The sequence below is a fragment of the Amphiura filiformis genome, chromosome 4 (assembly GCF_039555335.1).
Source record: "Amphiura filiformis chromosome 4, Afil_fr2py, whole genome shotgun sequence".
NCBI classification, from domain to species: Eukaryota; Metazoa; Echinodermata; class Ophiuroidea; order Amphilepidida; family Amphiuridae; genus Amphiura; species Amphiura filiformis.
The window spans coordinates 78,818,642-78,839,058 of NC_092631.1; the positions used below are offsets into that span (position 1 = coordinate 78,818,642).

The following is a 20,417-nucleotide window of genomic DNA, read 5'->3' on the forward strand; positions in this document are numbered from 1 at the left end:
AATAGTCACCTTGACACGCACAACCTACAAGGCTAACGACAGTCTGCGTGATCGCAAACACCATTCCACCGAAACCGCCCTATTGCGTGTGTCAAACGACATTCTTCGTGCAGTTGATGTACACGGGAAGTTGCGCTTGTTTTATTAGATCTAACAGCCGCATTTGATACCATTAACCACGACATCCTCCTGCAAAGATTGCCAAACCGGTACGGGGTGAATGGTACTGCACTTCGTTGGTTCCAGTCATATCTCGTACAATCAGTGGTCATTGATGGAATCCAGTCTGGACATTCTCCCCTTCATGATGGTGTCCCACAGGGCTCTGTACTTGGGCCAGTATGTTTCTCAATGTATACTGCACCACTGGAGGACGTTATTAGATCATTCGATGGAATTGAGTTGATGGTGTATGCAGACGACACTCAATTATACATGGTCTTCAATCCTTCTGAAAGAACTGCCGCGATTTCACAACTCGAACAGTGTGTGCTTCAGGTTAAATCCTGGATGACAGCAAACAGGCTGAAACTGAACAGTGGAAAAACAGAGATTCTGCATATCACATCCAAGTTCCTAAGGAGTTCATCACCAGTTCAGGCAATTCAGATCGGTTCAGAGGAAGTAAACACTGTGTCTTCTGCTCGGAATCTGGGAGTAATCCTTGACAACAATCTCACCATGATCAAGCATGTAAACAACATCTGTCGGGCTGCGAACTTTGCACTATATAAGATCGGTCAGATTCGCAAGTACCTGGATCAAGTAACAGCGGCAAAGCTTGTACATGCATTCATTTCATCACGATTGGACTGTTGTAACGGACTGTTATTCGGCTTACCAGAACGCGAGCTTGATAAACTTCAGCAGGTTCAAAACGCTGCAGCGAGAATGGTTGCTTTGGTAAAGAAACGGCATCACATCTCCCGGTACTACAAGAGTTACACTGGCTGCCAGTTCGGAAGCGAATTATGTTCAAGATCCTGCTCCTGACTTACAAGTCACTCCATGGGCTTGCGCCGAATTACATCTCGGAATTACTGACTGAATATAAGCCCACACGCTCGCTAAGGTCCGGTACTAAATTCTTGTTGGAACCAGTGAAAACATCCACATCATACGGGTATAGATCGCTTTCAGCAGCTGCACCAAGACTATGGAATGAACTGCCTATGACAATCAAATGTGCAAAGACTGTACTTAGTTTCAAATCTATGCTAAAGACGCATCTGTTTAAGCTTTGATTCCAATCCATTGTGTGCCATGACATGTAGTTAATTGACTGTGTTATTAATCAATGATCATGATTATTTGACTTGTATTGAATTTCTGTCTCTTACTCCATGGATGTGAGGTGCACTGACTGGCTCCCTGGAGCCATGTCAGTGGGTCTCACATTGTTTGGTCTGTGTGCTCGCAGTCACTTCCTGGTTGGGAAGGGGCTGGGTGCACTCAGTCGGGTCATCTATGAGGTAATTGTGTAATGTACTTATTTATGACAGTGTTATGTACAGTAAAATTATGTTTGATATCAAAATGTTCATGATTTACACTGAATTCTACTTTGTTTTTGGTCCCAGCTCCATGTGAGGTGCACTGACTGGCTCCCTGGAGCCATGTCAGTGGGTCTCACATTGTTTTGGTCTGTGTGCACGCAGTCACTTCCTGGTTGGGAAGGGGCTGGGTGCACTCAGTCTGGCCATCTACATGTAGTCTATTTGATTATTATTGTACTGTATTTATTTATGACAGTGTTATTTTTCATCATCATTATCCATGATATAATATGTATTTATTTATGACAGTGTTATTTTTCATCATCATTATCCTTGGTATAAAATTATGTTGGTTGATTTGTATTGAATTATACTTTGTTTTGGCCCCTGCTCCATGTGAGGTGCACTGACTGGCTCTCTGGAGCCATTTCAGTGGGTCTCACATTGTTTTGGTCTGTGTGCTCACAGTCACTTCCTGGTTGGGAAGAGGCTGGGTGCACTCAGTCTGGCCACCTAGTCTATTATTATTGTACTGTATTTATTTATGACTGTGTTATTTTTCATCATTATTATCCTTCACATAATTTGTTGCTTGATTTGTATTGAATTATACTTTGTTTTGGCCCCTGCTCCATGTGAGGTGCACTGACGGGCTCCTTGGTGCCATGTCAGTGGGTCTCACATTGTTTTGGTCTGTGTGCACGCAGTCACTTCCTGGTTAGGAAGAGGCTGGGTGCACTCAGTCTGGCCACCTAGTTTATTTGATTATTATTGTACTGTATTTATTTATGACTGTGTTATTTTTAATCATTATTATCCTTCGTATATTAAATATGTTGATTTGTATTGAATTATACTTTGTTTTGGCCCCTGCTCCATGTGAGGTGCACTGACTGGCTCCCTGGAGCCATGTCAGTGGGTCTCACATTGTTTTGGTCTGTGTGCACGCGGTCACTTCCTGGTTTGGAAGGGGCTGGGTGCACTCAGTCTAGCCATCTATTTATTATGCAATGTATTGATTATTATTATCTCTCGTGATGTGTCTGCACGCAGTCGCTTCTCCGTGTGGGAAGTAGCTGGGTGCACTCAGTCTTGCCGTCTTATTATTATCTGAAATTTATTTATTTTGTTATTTATGAATGTTGTGCTATTTTATCATGTTTGTTTTCTTGTGCAATTCTGTAATTAATAATTGTATTCACAGCCGGTCTGTTTTTTAAATATTTATATTTTATTATGCTTATTGATGTATAGGTGTAGTATTTTTAAGGCTTTTAAAAAATGTTATATTGATTTCATTATATCTCGATGTATCATTATTTTGTGATTATTTCGTTTTACTGTAAAGCGCATTGAGGAATCTGCGATTCACAATGCGCTATATAAATGCTGTTTTATTATTATTATTATTATTAAGAATTAATACAAGTTGTACACCAGAAGCAATGTACTATACAATAATACCTCAATTTCCAGTATTGCTGGAAAATACAATATGAATTTATGACATGATCTACGCATACAAATGAGATAATAAAATAAATACTCAGTGAAGCAGCATAATTAAAAGCTGAAAATTGAGCTTTATCATGCTAGTTATCATGCGCCATCAGCGTTCAACTTTGTTGAAAAATGAATACAGTTCTACAAGCAACCAAAGAAACGTGAGTGTATGTTTAGGGACTGTGGCACTAACTCCTAGGCCACTGCACTATGCAGAATATTGTTTTTCTTTGTACAACCTAAACCAAATACATTGTGGCACTAACTCCTAGGCCACTGCACTATGCAGAATATTGTTTTTCTTTGTACAACCTAAACCAAATACATTGTGGCACTAACTCCTAGGCCACTGCACTATGCAGAATATTGGTTTTCTTTGTACAACCTAAACCAAATACATTGTGGCACTATAACTCCTAGGCCACTGCACCATGCAGAATATTGTTTTTCTTTGGTACAACCTAAATCAAATACATTGTGGCACTAATTCCTAGGCCACTGCACCATGCAGAATATTGTTTTTCTTTGTACAACCTAAACCAAATACATTGTGGCACTAACTCCTAGGCCACTGCACTATGCAGAATATTGGTTTTCTTTGTACAACCTAAACCAAATACATTGTGGCACTATAACTCCTAGGCCACTGCACCATGCAGAATATTGTTTTTCTTTGGTACAACCTAAATCAAATACATTGTGGCACTAACTCCTAGGCCACTGCACCATGCAGAATATTGTTTTTCTTTGTACAACCTAAACCAAATACATTGTGGCACTAACTCCTAGGCCACTGCACTATGCAGAATATTGGTTTTCTTTGTACAACCTAAACCAAATACATTGTGGCACTATAACTCCTAGGCCACTGCACCATGCAGAATATTGTTTTTCTTTGGTACAACCTAAATCAAATACATTGTGGCACTAATTCCTAGGCCACTGCACCATGCAGAATATTGTTTTTCTTTGTACAACCTAAACCAAATACATTGTGGCACTAACTCCTAGGCCACTGCACCATGCAGAATATTGGTTTTCTTTGTACAACCTAAACCAAATACATTGTGGCACTATAACTCCTAGGCCACTGCACCATGCAGAATATTGTTTTTCTTTGGTACAACCTAAATCAAATACATTGTGGCACTAATTCCTAGGCCACTGCACCATGCAGAATATTGTTTTTCTTTGTACAACCTAAATCAAATACATTATCTGAATAAAAAAACATTCATAATTAAATGATACACAAAATACACTATAATGTTTTGCAGTAAACCTCTGACGAGCGCGAACTACCGTGATGATGCAAAGCCGGAGCTAACAATATGTACGGCGCAAAGTTCATTCATAAATTTCCATTCGGCAACAGCAGATCATCTCAGCAGCCAATCTGGGACAAGTGTGTTTCAACACAGTAAAATGCGATGTATGCTTAAAATAAGCTCTCTTCAAAGCTTTACTGCAAAATATTATATACAACGTAACAATATCTCAAACAATTGTACTACTTACCATCATCAGTGCCAAGCATGTCTAATATCTTGATGGCTGGAACTGGATTGCAATGTCTAGTAAGAAGGTTACGAAATTCATTCTGTAAAAGCTCTTTGCCAGTTTTGAACAGTTGTGTCTGTAACAAAAGCAATGGAGAAGTAAAATGTCTTTCTGGGAGTACAAAAATATGACTTTGTTTAAAGGAACAGAGCATCATTGACCGCAACATTATATGTGTAGGAATTATGAATCAAAGAAACTGTAAAGTCTTGAGGTAAAAACCAATTAGATAAACAAAAATGTATGTATCGTATCTCATGATGCACGCTGCCATGTTTATTCCCGATGGTCTCTTTCTTACGCTATCACAAACCAGAAATCGGAAGTCACCAAAATATATACCACATGACATGCCAAAGTTTGCCACAGATTTGCAGCTTCCTTGAATCGCCAACTAGCGTAGATTTTTTTCTCCAATATTCGTACACAAATGGCAGCTTCAATTTCCACATGTTTTCTTGATATGTATATAATATCCTTTGATTGTCCAATGCTGGTCTGTTCCTTTAAATTCAAGGTTTTCCTTTCATTTTTTGATTCAAATGTATCAATTCAAATTTGGTTCATTTAAGGGATCTAAAATGAGCATTTATTATGTTTCGACAGTATTTTTTGTGGGACATGAGAGCACCTCAGACCTATCGAATTGCATTCTGAATACTGAAGCATGTCTTTCTGATATCAAATAATTTTCATTTTTGAAAATCACAATATAATACAAATTCTATGACAAATTATAAAAATTTGATATTTTTCAAATTTTGATATATAACAGTCCTCAAGTAAATTATATAAATCTAATGACATATTCTTAAAGTGTATGTAGCAGGGAGGAAAAGCCGACGGTCAATTGAAAATTTTGACCTTTTATATTGAAGATATGGATTTTTTTCCCAAAAAGACCTAATTTTTTGTGTGTTTTGGGAAAAAATCCATATCTTCAATAATGAAAGGTCAAAATTTTCAATTGATCGTCGGCTTTTCATCCCACCTACATACACTTTAAGTATAAATCATCAGATATATAAAGTTTACTTCAAGTACTGTTAAATATCAAAATATCAATTTTAATGATTTGCCATAAAATGTGTATTAAATTGCGAATTTCAAAAATCAAAATTATTTGATATCAGAATGACATTCTTCGTATTCAGAATGCAATTCGATATGTCTGATGTGCTCTAATGTCCCACAATAAATACTGTCCAAACGCTCATACCCCAGCCCTTAAGTGCACATACTAGTTTACTATATCCAAGAGTTTTTCTTGTCATTTTTTAAATAAGTTTTTCCCCCATCACACAACCATCCTGCTAAACAGCTGCCGGGCATTAACATTGTTTTGGACTGGCTCTTGACCAATCAGACGGGGTATTAGATAATATGCCGATAAGTACATGTATAATGAGATAATAATACTTACAGCTTTTGACAGCTCTGGACTACTAGGATTGTTTTCTGAGAAGAACTCTAAGGCATCTTGTATTTGCCCCATATGACTAACATATTGCTCTAATTTGCCACCACTGGGTCTGAAAGGAAAGAATTAGTTTAAAAAAATATTATTTGATTTACAATGCAGCTGAGTATCACAACAAGTTTTGTAACAAAAAAGAAAGGAATGACGAAGATGGCGAGATGACTGAACAGCATATAGAGGCACCACTTGGGTAAGGGATGTACAAGACAGACAGAAATGGAAGATTCTTGAAGTGGGCTTCATACAATACAGGATAAAACATGCTAGGTGAGGTGAGATGGAGGACAGCGGTTTTGAATTATACAGCATACAAAGTGTAAAAGAAACACACTACAGAATTGGCACAAAAATCTTACCCGTCTCTAATTACTGCATCTAAATCTCTGACTGCATCATGATAATTTAACACATGATCTAAAGCTGCTTGTGTGTTTTCTATGTCTGTGGGAGGATATGTGTCAAGGGAAATGTACATGTACAAAAGATATTATTATTTGCAGATGTCCAGTAATTGTGGGATTATTCAAATATAAGCAACGACAGAGGCTTGATCACAGAAAATGATCTTATTGAGCATGCAGTATACCAAATCTTGAGATCACTCTATCAGATTAGTCCTTTATACGCTAAATTGAACCAGGGATCAAGTCCAGTTGAAATTGTAATCAAGTTTAGTTTTTTGGAATAAGGAAAGTTTGCATAAGGAAAGTTTTTATGACGGTAACTTCATTTTTGCTAATAATATTATAAGTGACTAAGAATAAGAATAAATTATGCCGTATAAAATCAATGTTTTGGTTCTCATCCCCTCTCTCCTCAAGTACGTAGGGTCTACTACAGTACAAAGTACCAACGTGGATGCACACACTGTGCTGACTTTGAAGGTAAGCATACCTGCAGCAGAGACGCAGCACTGTTTATGCGCTGTATATGTGCGAGTTGTCACTTTGTACTTCAGAGTGGACAAACTGTATGACATGATTGAGGATAGTTTTACTGTTTATTCTATAATTGGATAATAATTGAAATGCTGAAATCCGACAACCCACCTTTAATACACAGGCTGTATAAAAATGATTGGTACTCATCAGTCTCCAGTGATATTAAATGGATAAGACCACCAAATCAAAATGCAACATAAGATCGACCAGATAAATTATGTTATAAAATGCAAGTAAACTATATACATTCTAGTCAATTAAAGAGGATCCAATGTTGCATTTGGAATTGACTTTTAAAGCAGACACCAAATCTGATTATCATTTTGATACAGCTTACAGATTTCATAAATCAATCAAGGATACTTTCTTGCAGTTTCTGTAATGTAACCGTTTCCTTATGTACAGGCAGAATTGTCTCCTCAAGCTGTCGTAACCGGTTCTCAAATGATGTTAAAATTGTCACCTGCAACACAAAAATGATATTACAGAAATAACAGAATGATTTAAAATTAGCTACAAAGAATTAATATGACCAGTCAAAATATTAATTGAAAACATGATTTTGCTGTGAATATGCAAACTGCACTGCAATGATTGGGATGGGTCAATCACAGGTTAACAACCTCCTTTTTGAGGATACACTACATTCGGAACCTTTTTGTACAAAGTATGAGATAAGGCTGTTGGTTTCTGTTTATTAAATAATTTTTTGGACCAAAAAACTAACTATGTATTGGTCTTCCAAAAGCAGTATGGTTGATAACAAAGGCTGGACCCTTACAGACAATTATTAAAGAAAAGTGGACACAAAATTCAAAAATTGGACAAACAATTTACACTGAACAGTCCGTAATCTAATTGTTTAAAAATTGTAGTGAATGTAGATGTTAAATATGCATTGAATTTACCATAAGATACCAACCTCCGTAACCACCCGGGTATAAGCCCACCTTTGGGTTTAAGCCCATCCCCTACATGTGTAGATGGCAGATTTCACTTCAAAAATGGGGGTGGGCTTATAACCGGGGAAGGGCTACATGCAGGGGGCGGCCAAAATTAAGGGGCGGCGGTAGAAGAAGGGGCGGCAAAAACAGGGACGGCAAAAACGAAGGGGGCGGCAAAAAGAATTAGTAAATAAAAAAGGGCGGAAAAATTTGATAAAGCTTTAAATGAAATTTTTTGAAAAAATGGTACTATACATGAAAATGTGCTGCTTTTAGGGTGCTAGCGCCCAAAACCCTTTTTTTTCTTTTTTTTGCTCTTTTGCTCACTTTTTCAAACGACCGAGAAAAAAATTGGGTCAACCTTTTTGGGAAGGCGGTAAATTGAATTTTCTTCAGCCCCCGGGTTGGGGCGGCCATAGTACGCCACTGGGCTAGTGCATGAATTTAAAAATAAGAACAATAATCTCCCATTTGTATATGCCCAATGTACCAGTAATTTCTATCATCTATGTCAATTTCTTAAAATTATAAGTGTGGAATGTTAATAATCAGCTGATAATTAACATTCCACACTTATAATATACATAACTTTTGTTACCAGTGTTTTATTAGTTTTTGAGAAAAATGCAAAATAGTCAGAAATTTATCAAGGGATGTAGTACCACCTTAAATAACTCCCAAATACTCAAACAGTTTATTCATAACTCCTGACGGTTCACTAGTTCCCATTTGTTTTTCTGTTTGTGATATTTGATGTGTGATTTTGAAATAAAACAAACAATCTTACCATGTTGTGAGTGAGTTGGCTGCTTTTTTCCAGACTGTCTTTAATGAACATCAGATCATCAGCATCCTACAAAAAGCAAAAAAATGTTAGACACAAATATAATTAATAGTGTTCTCAAATTATGAAAAGTAATCTCTTCAAACATACATGTATACATAAAAAATGCAGTAGCCACACATTTTGAACTCGCCACACAAAAATGGTGGTTTTGTTACGCTTTTCCAAATCCAGATTTTGTAGCTAAATGAGTGCCCTAACAGACCTCCAAAGTAGAATTGTTTATCAGCTAAGATAGTGGAGTTGTTGTAAATATTTAATTACTTATCCTATCATAGTCAAAGTATACATTTTCTGAGAGGAAATTTGACGAGGAATCTAAATATGGACTTACTTTTTCTGTTTGGGTTAGGGGTAAAATGTTTCAGTTCAAAATATGTTGAATTGTAAAAAAATTTGAACATATTTTGGGACACCCTGTATTCTGCAATTACCAAACAGCTGTGATTTTTTTTCTTCCCAAGTCAGTAGGCTCCCCTATACATGTACCTCTAACCAAATCAATGTTGTTTACTTTCAGTTTATAACTGCAAGTTAGTAATAAGCAATGCATCAAGTGACCCATTTTTTATTTGGAATTTTTTTATTCCACCCTGTATAACTTCAAGGTCACCCTGTACAATGAGTTGAAATGTGTATATTGGAATTGCTTATGCCTTCAGCTTTTCAAAAATGTTTACTTTTGCTAGTTTAGGGTTGATAGTTGTGTAGATACATGTATTCTAATTTGAAACTTGATTGGTGTAAAATTCATAATATTTGTGATGCAACGCTAAGGGTGGCGAGTTCAAAACACATGGCCAGTAATTTCTCAAGAATAAAGCTTTCGCCATCTTGGATCATGGGCGCAATCAAGTTCCAATAATAAATAGTACTTCCAAAATTTCAGTTGATTCTGATTTTGCGTTATCGAATTAAGCATGATTATGTGTACATGTATTTACCTGCTCCATAGACAATGTGTTGTAATTTCGTTCTGGTATACCAGAACGAAATTCAAATTTCACGATATCTTTGCTAAACGAATTAATCTGCAAGAAATTTTTTGTACATAAACATTATACATGTATAGCCAGAGGTTTGCAGTGATATAAAAATCTCAACTTTTTTTTAGAAAAGTGAGGGGATGATGCTGTGGATCACAAAATGCCCTTTTAAAGGTCCGTAACCCAATCGACAACATCATCCCCACGATTTTTTTCATTGTCGATGAATTTTTGGTATCACACAATAGATAATATTTTTCTCATTACTATCCTGAAATTTGACACTCATGAGTCGATGTATTTGCGGAGAATTCACGCAAAAATTGCTCAATTAGAGGCTACCACTTCGGACTTCTGGGCAGGCATTATGAATGAAATCGTAATATTCCGTCTCCTCAACAGCTAGTTTGGTTTCGCGTCATTTACATTGTATGAAAAGAGCGAACCGCAATAACTGCTGAGGAGACGTATGGTACTACAGGCCTCCCAGAATGATCTGTACCGTGTTTGAAAAAATTCTTAAAAATACATAGTCAAGAGTGTATCTAATTTTGATAAGTGCAATACAATGGCACACATGTCACCTACTTATTCTGTGATTTTTAGGGAAATAGCTTGATGCGTTTTGGTGTGACATTGATATTACTGAAAATGGACACAAACTACATTTGTGTAATTTACAGCAAAGGCATCATAACACATGGATGCTTTATCACCATCGTCCAGCCGTTGGAGAAATCCTACATTCTTTTGCAGGAAATACATCTAATTTGGCACAGCTGTAGAGCGTACAACGCTGAACAATAATATTTATTCTTGATATGGTATTAAGTGAAACATTTCAATATTTAGGTTAAAACATACTTTTTATGTAATATTTTTACCACAATTTTTACCCAAAAATGTCATTATTATAGAGAATTTAACTTCCTCAAGGATTCCCCGCAGTCAATTTTAATATTCTCCTTTACGTAGCTGTCGATTTGCCAATATACTGTGGACATAAATAAATTCTACGACACTAAGGACAAACATTCTCTATACTTTCATGACAAACCCACCTTCGCCGCATTTGAAATTATGAAACTCGGACACCGCAGTAATTATCTTTCAAAACTGCCAACAAAGAAGCGTAATAACTTCATAACATCATAAATAATCGATAGTTATCGACTATTTAGGAAAGTAAGGACAAAAGTACATATAACATTTTACAAATAACTTTGTGTTGAACAGTTGGTAATTTTACAGATTTTCAAAATAGGTTGATTTGTGAAAACCCTAAATTCACCATTTTTACGCAATATCCTGTAACTTTTATTAGAAACATCCAATTACCCTCAGACCGAGAAAGCCAAAAAGGACAAGGACACAAAGATTTTGCTAATCATGGATGGCACTCCATCAAGTTGCCTTTTATTGAGCGTTTGAATTTGTTTCAGAATTCACACCAATTACCTTTGATCTCAGCCGAAATAAAATTAACAAATATATAATATTCTCATAGAGAAAACGTTATTGGACACATTTGGAACACGACAGCCGCCATCGAATTCCCCTTACCCCAGTGACCCTGACTTGAGTAAAGTGTTACACTTTGTACTATTGAAATCAGATCAAAACCTATCCTAGGGTAGACCTACCCCCCTAGAATTAAATTCCCGAGTGTACACTGACTCTGAAACCGTTGATTAACATAACATATCATGGCTGAGACCCACACAAGGTATATATACTACTGGTGCATACAATTCAAGATCTCCGAGGGGGGCTGTCCCCTGGGATTCCACCAACAGGTGTGTAATTGACCTGAAGGTTACAATGGATAAAAGGATTATTGTGACTTACTCGTCTACCTGTGCATGTGTATCATTATAAAATAAAAAAAGAATATCTAAAAATCCCAATCTTCAACAATTACTAATGTACTATACTCGAGCAACAACCACATTTTTGCACATATAACTCTTTTAACATGTACTGATTATTGACAGCTCTCCATTTTCTAGAACTGATATATATATAATTTATAGAAGGGGGAACAATATTATATTGTGACCCTTATCTTTGAAGATCTTGTGCTTATTTGAAGATCTCTGAAAGCCTTTCTCTCTGTTACCTATGGCATCTGTGATAAACACATTTGGAACTTACAGGCTGGTTAATTTAAAATAACATTCTGAAAATTTGTACCATTTTGCTTGTACTCCTGATCTATTGAGACTTTCTGCTTATCCAGTATTTCTCTATATTGCAATAATATAATTTATATAACATTTAACGATAATGTCCTCACTACTTTACTTGCAGCTATTTCTGTAAAGGATTCCTCTTCGCGTATGTGCTGATTTAAGCCCTTAAATCACCTAAGGACAATTATAAATAACCATGCTAAAGCAACATAATTGACATATCATAATACATTTCCTTTGTTTGTTATTGAGCTGTTAACTTCTCTCTATTCCCTTTACTTCATGAGAGTGAATTATCACTCTTAATTATGTGTTCACTAATATATACTTTTCATTGCCCCCCTACCCTTATTGGGAGTGGTGGGTAGTGCTGTAATCGATAAGCTTTCTGGGTATCGATATGTCGGGAGGCAAACATCCGACATGTCGATACTATTATCGATACTCACGCAGTTTGAAACACGGATTTGAGTTTACCAATTTTATTATCAGTAAGTTCCAGAAACAAGTTAACAACAAGTGTATTGAAGCCTAACAGCTAAAACTAAATTGGGAGACGGTAATTTGAGTATTTGACGGTAATTTGAGACCTGATTTGAGATAATCTAAGCATGTGTGCCATGTCGCTTTGTGTATCGATACTGACATTGAGTGTTTCGACATGTCGGAAGTCTATGTATTTTCCGACTATCGATACTTACGACAATCGATTACAGCACTAGTGGTGGGTGGGGAAATTTCTTTCCGATGTTTACTTGATGGAGAGACATTCATGAATGACTCACAAACTCAATCGCGCACTACATGTAGATGTTTACAAAATCGATGTCACCTATTGATCCCCATGCCAACACCACAACACACCCAGCATGGAGCTAGCATGACCATACCTGGATCGACAAACACAATAGGGATCGTCCATTTCTCGCCATGGGTAAATTTGTTTTCCTTTCGCTTTGCTCGTAAAACATTATTTCTAAAATCTAAAATTTCTAAGAAAGCTAAATATGTGTAGATCTTAGAATTTAAAACAATAGTACCATTAATAATGCCATTCATACCTAGAAAAATCAAACTTTTCCGGTATAGATCATTCTGGGACACCCTGTATAAAGCTTTAAAAATTCCGATGTACTTACATGTACAACTGCTTCAGTGGCGCAGTTGGTTAGAACTAAGAGCATCATATTTTTGTACGAGAGGTCCCCGGTTTTTTTACTTCTCCATTTTTTAAACCCAAACTTTTTTACATTCATTTGAAATGTACATATTGCAAGGGGAAATATATTTAGTTTCTTTTTTTTTCTGTACCGGTACGAAAAAGAGTTTTTAAAAAATCAAAATTTTCTGTTCAATACGTGCATTTCCAGCATTGTCGTCAGGGCATTTCTGTTTTGCTTTGCTAGCTATTGAGCTCTATTGCCATTATGCCATAATTTATACACAAAAATCTATCATGAACAATATACAGACAGACGAACATGAAAAAACTGGATGTTGGGGAAATGTCACCGTAGTATCGGAACGCAGAGCCTAGTGGAGTGGAGCTCAGTGCAACCACGCACGCACGGCACATGATGAACGGGAATTACGGCACATGTTGTTGCTTGCCTTCCCAGAATGCAATTCACACATACCAAGAATTGGATTGCAAATTTTGCTATTTATTAGAGTCACGCGGTAGCCGTGACCAGCAAGTTTTGAAAAAAAAAGACTGATAAAGAAGACTAATAACAGATGCTCCTGCGAGACTATATTTACACCTAACATTAAAACACTTGACTTCTATTGTTCGATGTTATTTTTCGCTGGGTACAAAATGTATCTAAAACCATGCTAAATGTTATTTACAGTCCCAGGTGTAATATCTTGACAACTCATTAATTCCAAAAGGGCCACCAATCCTACAGTCAATCATTGTTCGTAATAAACAAATATTTTTGCTTCCATTTCACGCGGTATTTCATAGCGAAAATTAGTTGCAAATCATACTGATCCAGAATTTTTAGACACTGCTACAGGTCTACCTGGTTATCACCTTCACACTACTTTTTCAGATTCACTTCCAAATATACCCTAGCAGTTTCTGAGATACCCTACATACAAATTCTGAGCCCCATTTGCCAAAAAATCAAGTTTTTCATAATTCTTTTGTTCTTATCGGACGACGCATCCATTTATATAATAAATGCTGTATTTCGACACAGTAATTTACAGCAGAGGTCCGTGGCCTAATGGTTAGAGCGCTTGACTCCAGATACACTATCCCAAGTTCGAACCGGAGTTCGAAACCCGGTGACCAACTGATTTCTTTTTTCAATGTTTTATAAACAATTTATTGTCATTAATCAAGGATAACATAATTTTAAACATCCAGTGCTATTGTGATATTATTTTTTTTATTAAAGCAAGTTGTTTGATTCTCAGGGAAATTGTTTATTGTGTTAAGGGCCTATTTATAAAAACACAGCATAGTGTGATACAACACCATCAAGGATCAAAAGAAATCTGAATAACACAAGAAACTAGATCAGGTATTATAGGGTATGCAATACGACGTTACTCATTGTTATTCTCATTTAAATATATTTTGTCCTACCACGGGCAAATTCGCATGATAATAGGACAATAAAACATGATTGTGATATGTATGTATGAATGGTTGTTGAATCGATTTAAAGACCTGACTCTCTGTCATCTTCAGCTATCATAGAACATGACAATTGTCATACCGTCCCGGTAGGTTGATTACAAACACTCTGTAGGTGTGGAAAATTGTTCCGCTAGTATGGAAGGCCAGCAGGAAAAAAAATATCCAAATAACATTTTATCAAGCATATATAGTACGGAAGCGTCTATGTGACACAACTTGACAAGATAATTATCTTGCCATGTCGACTTATTATCAGCATTATGTCAACATGACAAGAACAAACAAGTCAACATGGCAAGATAAATTATCATGCTAAGTCGACATACCAAAAATGGATGTCGTCTTCGCGAAATAAATTATCATGCCAAGTCAATTTAGCAACAAATTAATGTCTACATAGCAGGATATTTTGTCACGTCCAGTTGACTTAAAAAACAATATAAGTCAACATGGTAAGATAAATTATCATACCAAGGAATAGTAATTTTTGACACCGTATAATTTTAAATTATTGAAAAGCATCCTCGGGATGTAGAGGAGGGGGCGGCCCGAAATTAAAGGGAAAATTACATCTCAAAAGACCGCCGACAACCGCCGCTCAATAGGGATATCCAACTAGAATGCCTTCAAGAGGGCTACAAAGAACCACAAACCGCGAAATTTGGATATCCAGCTAGATTGCCCAAGCAGGACTCAGGAACCACAAATCTTGAAATATGGATATCCTACAAATTAAAACCACAAACCGCGAAAACCGCCAACAACTGCCGCTCAATAGAAATATTCAACTATATTGCGCCGCAGGGCTACAAAGAACCACAAACCGCGAAATTTGGATATCCAACTAGATTACCCGCAGAAATATAAAGAACCACACACCGTGAAATATGGATGTCCAACAAGTTTTAACTATAAATTAGCCCTCGATAGAGGGCAAGGCTTGAAGGATTAGGGAAATTATAACCACGGACCGCGAAAGTTGCCTTAACAAGCAATATAAGTCAACATGGTAAGATAAATTATCATACCAAGTAGCCTAATAGTAATTTTTGACACCGTATAATTCAAATTATTGAAAAGCATCCTCGGGATGTAGAGGAGGGGGCGGCCCGAAATTAAAGGGAAAATTAAAACCACAAACCGCGAAAAACCGCCAACAACTGCCGCTCAATAGAAATATCCAACTAGATTCCCCCGCAGGGCTACAAAGAACCACAAACCGCGAAATTTGGATAGCCAACTAGATTGCCCCGCATGGCTATAAAGAACCACACACCGCGAAATATGGATGTCCAACAAGTTGTAACTATAAATTAGCCCTCGATAGATGGCAAGGCTTGAAGGATAAGGAAAATTATAACCAAGAACCGCGAAAGACCGCCAACAACCGCCGCTCAATAGAGATATCCAACTAGATTGCCTGCAGGGCTACAAAGAACCACAAACGGCGAAATTTGGATATCCAATTAGATTGCCCCGCAGGGCTACAAAGAACCACACACCGCGAAATATGGATATCCAACAAGCTTAAACAATAAATTAGCCCCGATAGAGGACAGGGCTTGAAGAATAAAGGAATACCACGAACCGCGAAAAGACCGCCAACAACCGCCGCTCAATAGAGATATCCAACTAGATTGCCTGCAGGGCTACAAAGAACCACACACGGCGAAATGTGGATATCCAACTAGATTGCCCCAGAGCTACAAAGAACCACGTACATTTTAGTTATAGGTCTAGCTACATAATCGTATTTTTTATTGTCATAAATCAAGGATAATATTATTCAAACTTCTATTTTTCGCTTTATTCGTCTTATGGAGTACTTCGTAACCGGATGACTTTTCAAGCTTGGAGCTACTCGGCTTCATTCATAAAAAGAAAGGAATCTACCAAAAAAACGCTGATAACGTAAAGCAGCAAGTTCAAAAGCCCCACCTCGGCTCACTTTTTGAAACTTGGTCCCATTTTGAACATGAACAGCAAAATCGGGCGCTTTTATTTTATTTTTTAAAAACAAAATACAGCGTTTCCAACAAGTTATAACGTTTTAATAATAGCATGACTGGCATTATATGCCTACTTGTTATTCATTTAATTCGATCATTAATCATGAAATTAATATTATAAAACAAAACATATAGGATGTTGGCTTACCATGCAAGAGCAAGATTATAACCTTTCTGATCTTACAAATTAATATCGCATCGGCACGTTAAAGACACATAACACATCTGGAAATGTTTGAAGTTGATAATATTATGATCAAGTTTAAATCAGTCCCAGGAAATCAGTACGCTTTACAAATGGGACCAAGTTTCAAAAAGTGAGCCGAGGTGGGGCTTTTTGAACTTGCTGCTTTCTTTACGTTGTCAACGTTTTTTTTGTAGATTCACATTTACGCAGAAAATCATAATGCTCTGGTTTTTTTCACAAAACTGTATAAAGGGGACAATGAAGGGGATTTGATATTATATGTAATTTTAAAGACAATCCATATAAACTGCTCCAAAAAAGAAACTTACCAGGTAAGAAATTTGTCTGTCAAATTCAAACGACAAATTGTGTTACACTAAATGGGATATGAGTGGAAGCAGTGTTAATTGACGCGAATTTTTACACCTCATTTGTTGCAAACGGATGAGTATTTTTGAAGTTATGCTTATTTAACCGAACCTATCCACTGGAATGAAAGTTGCACTCATACCACTTGAGATGGTTGGCAGTATACAGGTGTAATCAGTGCTCTCCTCTTCTTCTTTGCATGACTAACTTTCCTATTGCTTCTTGTGAGGATGAAGAATGATCAAAGTTCAATGACAATTGTCCTTATTCAATCATCTGAAGAAATTAAGTCGAATGAAAGAATCAATATGATGACCAGGGATTTAGGGGACCTTGGTGTGTCCAGAGTATTATGCGTCATGTGGTCGTTGGTTCAAGACCTGACAAGACCAAGCAATATGCCTAAGACAAAGAATAAAAGTTCTGAACATCCTTTCATGTGTCTGTTTATTGTGTGAATTCATTGGGGCGGAACTGCAACTTTCAAATTTGATAGTAGGCTTGTTCAAATGAGCATAACTTCAAAAGTTTTGATCTGTTTGCGACAAATGAGGTGTCAAACTCACAGTAAATGTACACCGCTTCCACTTTCATATGCTATTCAGTATAATACGATTTGTCGCTTGAACTTGACAGACGAATTTCTTACCTGGTAAGTTACTTTTTGGGACCAGTTTATATCCAAAACCAATAGGGTTACCCCCCTTTAAATTGACCGGTGTTTTATTGTTTTCCGAGCGAGCTATCGTATCAATTAATTATGCCCTGTCTGGACACATCACACTTCATGTGTGATGTGTCCTGCTATTCGCCAAACTCCGATAAGCAGTTGAAGTACTTCGAGGACGGCCCGTCACTTTAAGCTTCCTGAGAACACCTTTGTACTTAACTTACGAAACCACAAACTCACTAACTTCAACTTGCACTATAGATTCATAAAATAAACATATATTACCGTATTCGTCCGAGTATAGTCCCACGTTCGAGTATAGTCCCACCCCCCATTTTTCGAGAAAAAAATTTCAAGATATTTTGTATTTTTAATATGAAAATTGATACTTTGTTCTCATAAATATACTCTATTAATGATTTAAAATGCATTGAATTTGAATGCATTTTGAAATCATTAATAGAGTATGACATGAAAACAAAGTATCAATTTTCATATTAAAAATACAAAATATCTTGAAATTTTTTTAAAAATTTTTTTTTTTAGGTCAACCATGAATGATCCTAGCATCTAGGTCTAGGTCCAGGGACACTCCAAAACCGGAAAAAAAAAAAAACTATACTCGGACCAATACGGTAATTATTACCGATCCTGCAGAATAACTTGCATATATTGTCAATTTTATGGAATCCCGTTGCTGAGAATCGACTATTCCACAGAGAAACGTCAGACATGCTTCATAAATCACAGCTGTTACGCCGAATTTATACCACTCGCTCGTTTTTACAGAAAAGCGATGCAGCATGGCACCGCAGTGCACCATGGCGTGTGTAAAATTTCTAATGGGCGCCATAACCCGTTTTGTGATTGGTTCATTGGTTGTATATTAACCATTTATCGCGATCGTGAAGCCAATCAATGAACGCGACGGCCTTCATGGGTAATGTAGATCCGGCCACGAGCCCGATTGGTTAAAAAACCTACAATGTACTTGGACCAGGGTCTTAGCTAGCCATCCGTCTGGCCGTCATTTCAGACGGGGAGTTTGCTCCTGGGACGGGCAAAATTAATGCCTTTGACAGATGCTAGATTATAAATTGTATGTTTTGTGAAGCTAATTGACCTTTTTAGTAGACCCAATTTGTAGAACAAGGCCATATCAGCACATATTTGAACTCTTTGAACCCCCAATGGGCTACATGTAGATGTCTGGTAAATGTTTTTAAAGGTCAAATTAGGACAGGCAATTTTATTCAAATGACGGGCAACCCTCAATTTCTAGCTATTAGACCCTGATTGACCAGTCAGCGTGCTCAGTCCAGTTCTTAACAGCCACGGGCAGGTGATTTCCATGTGGTGTTTCAGCGATGGAGTATAAATTCAGCTTGACAACTCATCTGGCAGGTGCAAGGACAATACACGGAGACAATCACTGACACTACAACAATGAATCTAATGGCTTGTTTATGACATGCATCGGGTGGATTTTACGATTGAGGTAAGATTTTCGGCCTGTCCCGGCATGAATATTCACATTTTTCTTCATCAAAAATGCTAGCGATGACCAGTTTTTTGCTGACAATTTGATAACAAGATACTTTCATACGTCATAGGGTAGAAAAGATAGCTGTACAATCGTCCAAAATATACATTTTGATATAGGCCTAAAATTATCTGCACAAAATCTTTGGTCCATACATCGCCAAAAGCTTGGGATGTTACGTATATCAATTAATGAGGTGTCAAAATGCACCGAAATTGTGCTTCCAACACATTTTACAGGTCACTTGTAACATTAAACATACCGGTAATAGCCCATTTTTGAATAATGGCCATTATTTAAGAGAGAGAGAGTTACTTTTTTGAGATGTTAACTTAATAAAAATTAAGTAAACAAATTTCTTAACTTAAAGCCATATTATAACATTTGCTGAGGAGGACGCCTCACTGAATTTTTTCAAATTCTTTTTTACACGATTAAATTGTACTTTATTAAACCAATATACCCTGCAAAAATCAAGACTCTAGGTGCTGTAGTTTTGTCAAAATCCGAGATTTTGAATAAAACGCCGAATCCGCGCTTTATTATTACGATGGAATTATTAGCGAACGCATACACGATGTTCAGAACACACAGTACGTACGGCGTGCGGGACGTGATATACACAACAAAGGGTCGTACCACAACATGACCGAAGGAGTGGTACGGTACGTATATTATTATATTGGCGACATGTGTGCTGGTAGTAAATTCCAATTTTCTTTGCTTTGCCGTAGTTGTTCGGCTCAAAAATAAAAGGGATATATCTGACAGTAAAAGCTAACATTTTATGGCAAAGAAATGCTAATCTATTTTGTTTGAAAATGTTATGGCTTTAAGCTTACCTTGTCCAATTTTTCGGATATCTCCCGCATCTTTTGCGCCGTGTCATTCATTTTGCTCACTTGAAATACTCGAAAATACTACAACATAAAAATATATAATTCAGAGCGATTTTCTAAGGATTACTTTCCAGTGGGTGTCTCCCTCCGGAAGAAAAAATTAGTCACTGTAAGCAGCCATTGCATTTTAAGTTGTTGTTG

The 20,417-nt window shown here is 36.9% G+C and overlaps 1 protein-coding gene across 2 annotated transcripts in view; it reads right to left on the reverse strand.

Moving 5' to 3' along the window:
* LOC140151468 (exocyst complex component 7-like) overlaps window positions 1-20,399 on the reverse strand; it is a 65,993-nt gene extending 45,594 nt beyond the window's left edge. For both annotated transcript variants that reach the window (XM_072173822.1, XM_072173821.1), the window contains exons 1-6: window positions 20,220-20,399; window positions 8,712-8,777; window positions 7,344-7,443; window positions 6,396-6,480; window positions 5,983-6,091; window positions 4,518-4,635 (exon numbers count right to left, since the gene is read on the reverse strand). In XM_072173822.1, coding sequence (XP_072029923.1) covers window positions 4,518-4,635; window positions 5,983-6,091; window positions 6,396-6,480; window positions 7,344-7,443; window positions 8,712-8,777; window positions 20,220-20,270 — 529 coding nt within the window. In that variant the 5' untranslated portion in view covers window positions 20,271-20,399. The remainder of the gene's footprint in view (window positions 1-4,517; window positions 4,636-5,982; window positions 6,092-6,395; window positions 6,481-7,343; window positions 7,444-8,711; window positions 8,778-20,219) is intronic.
* Window positions 20,400-20,417: the final 18 nt, after the last annotated feature.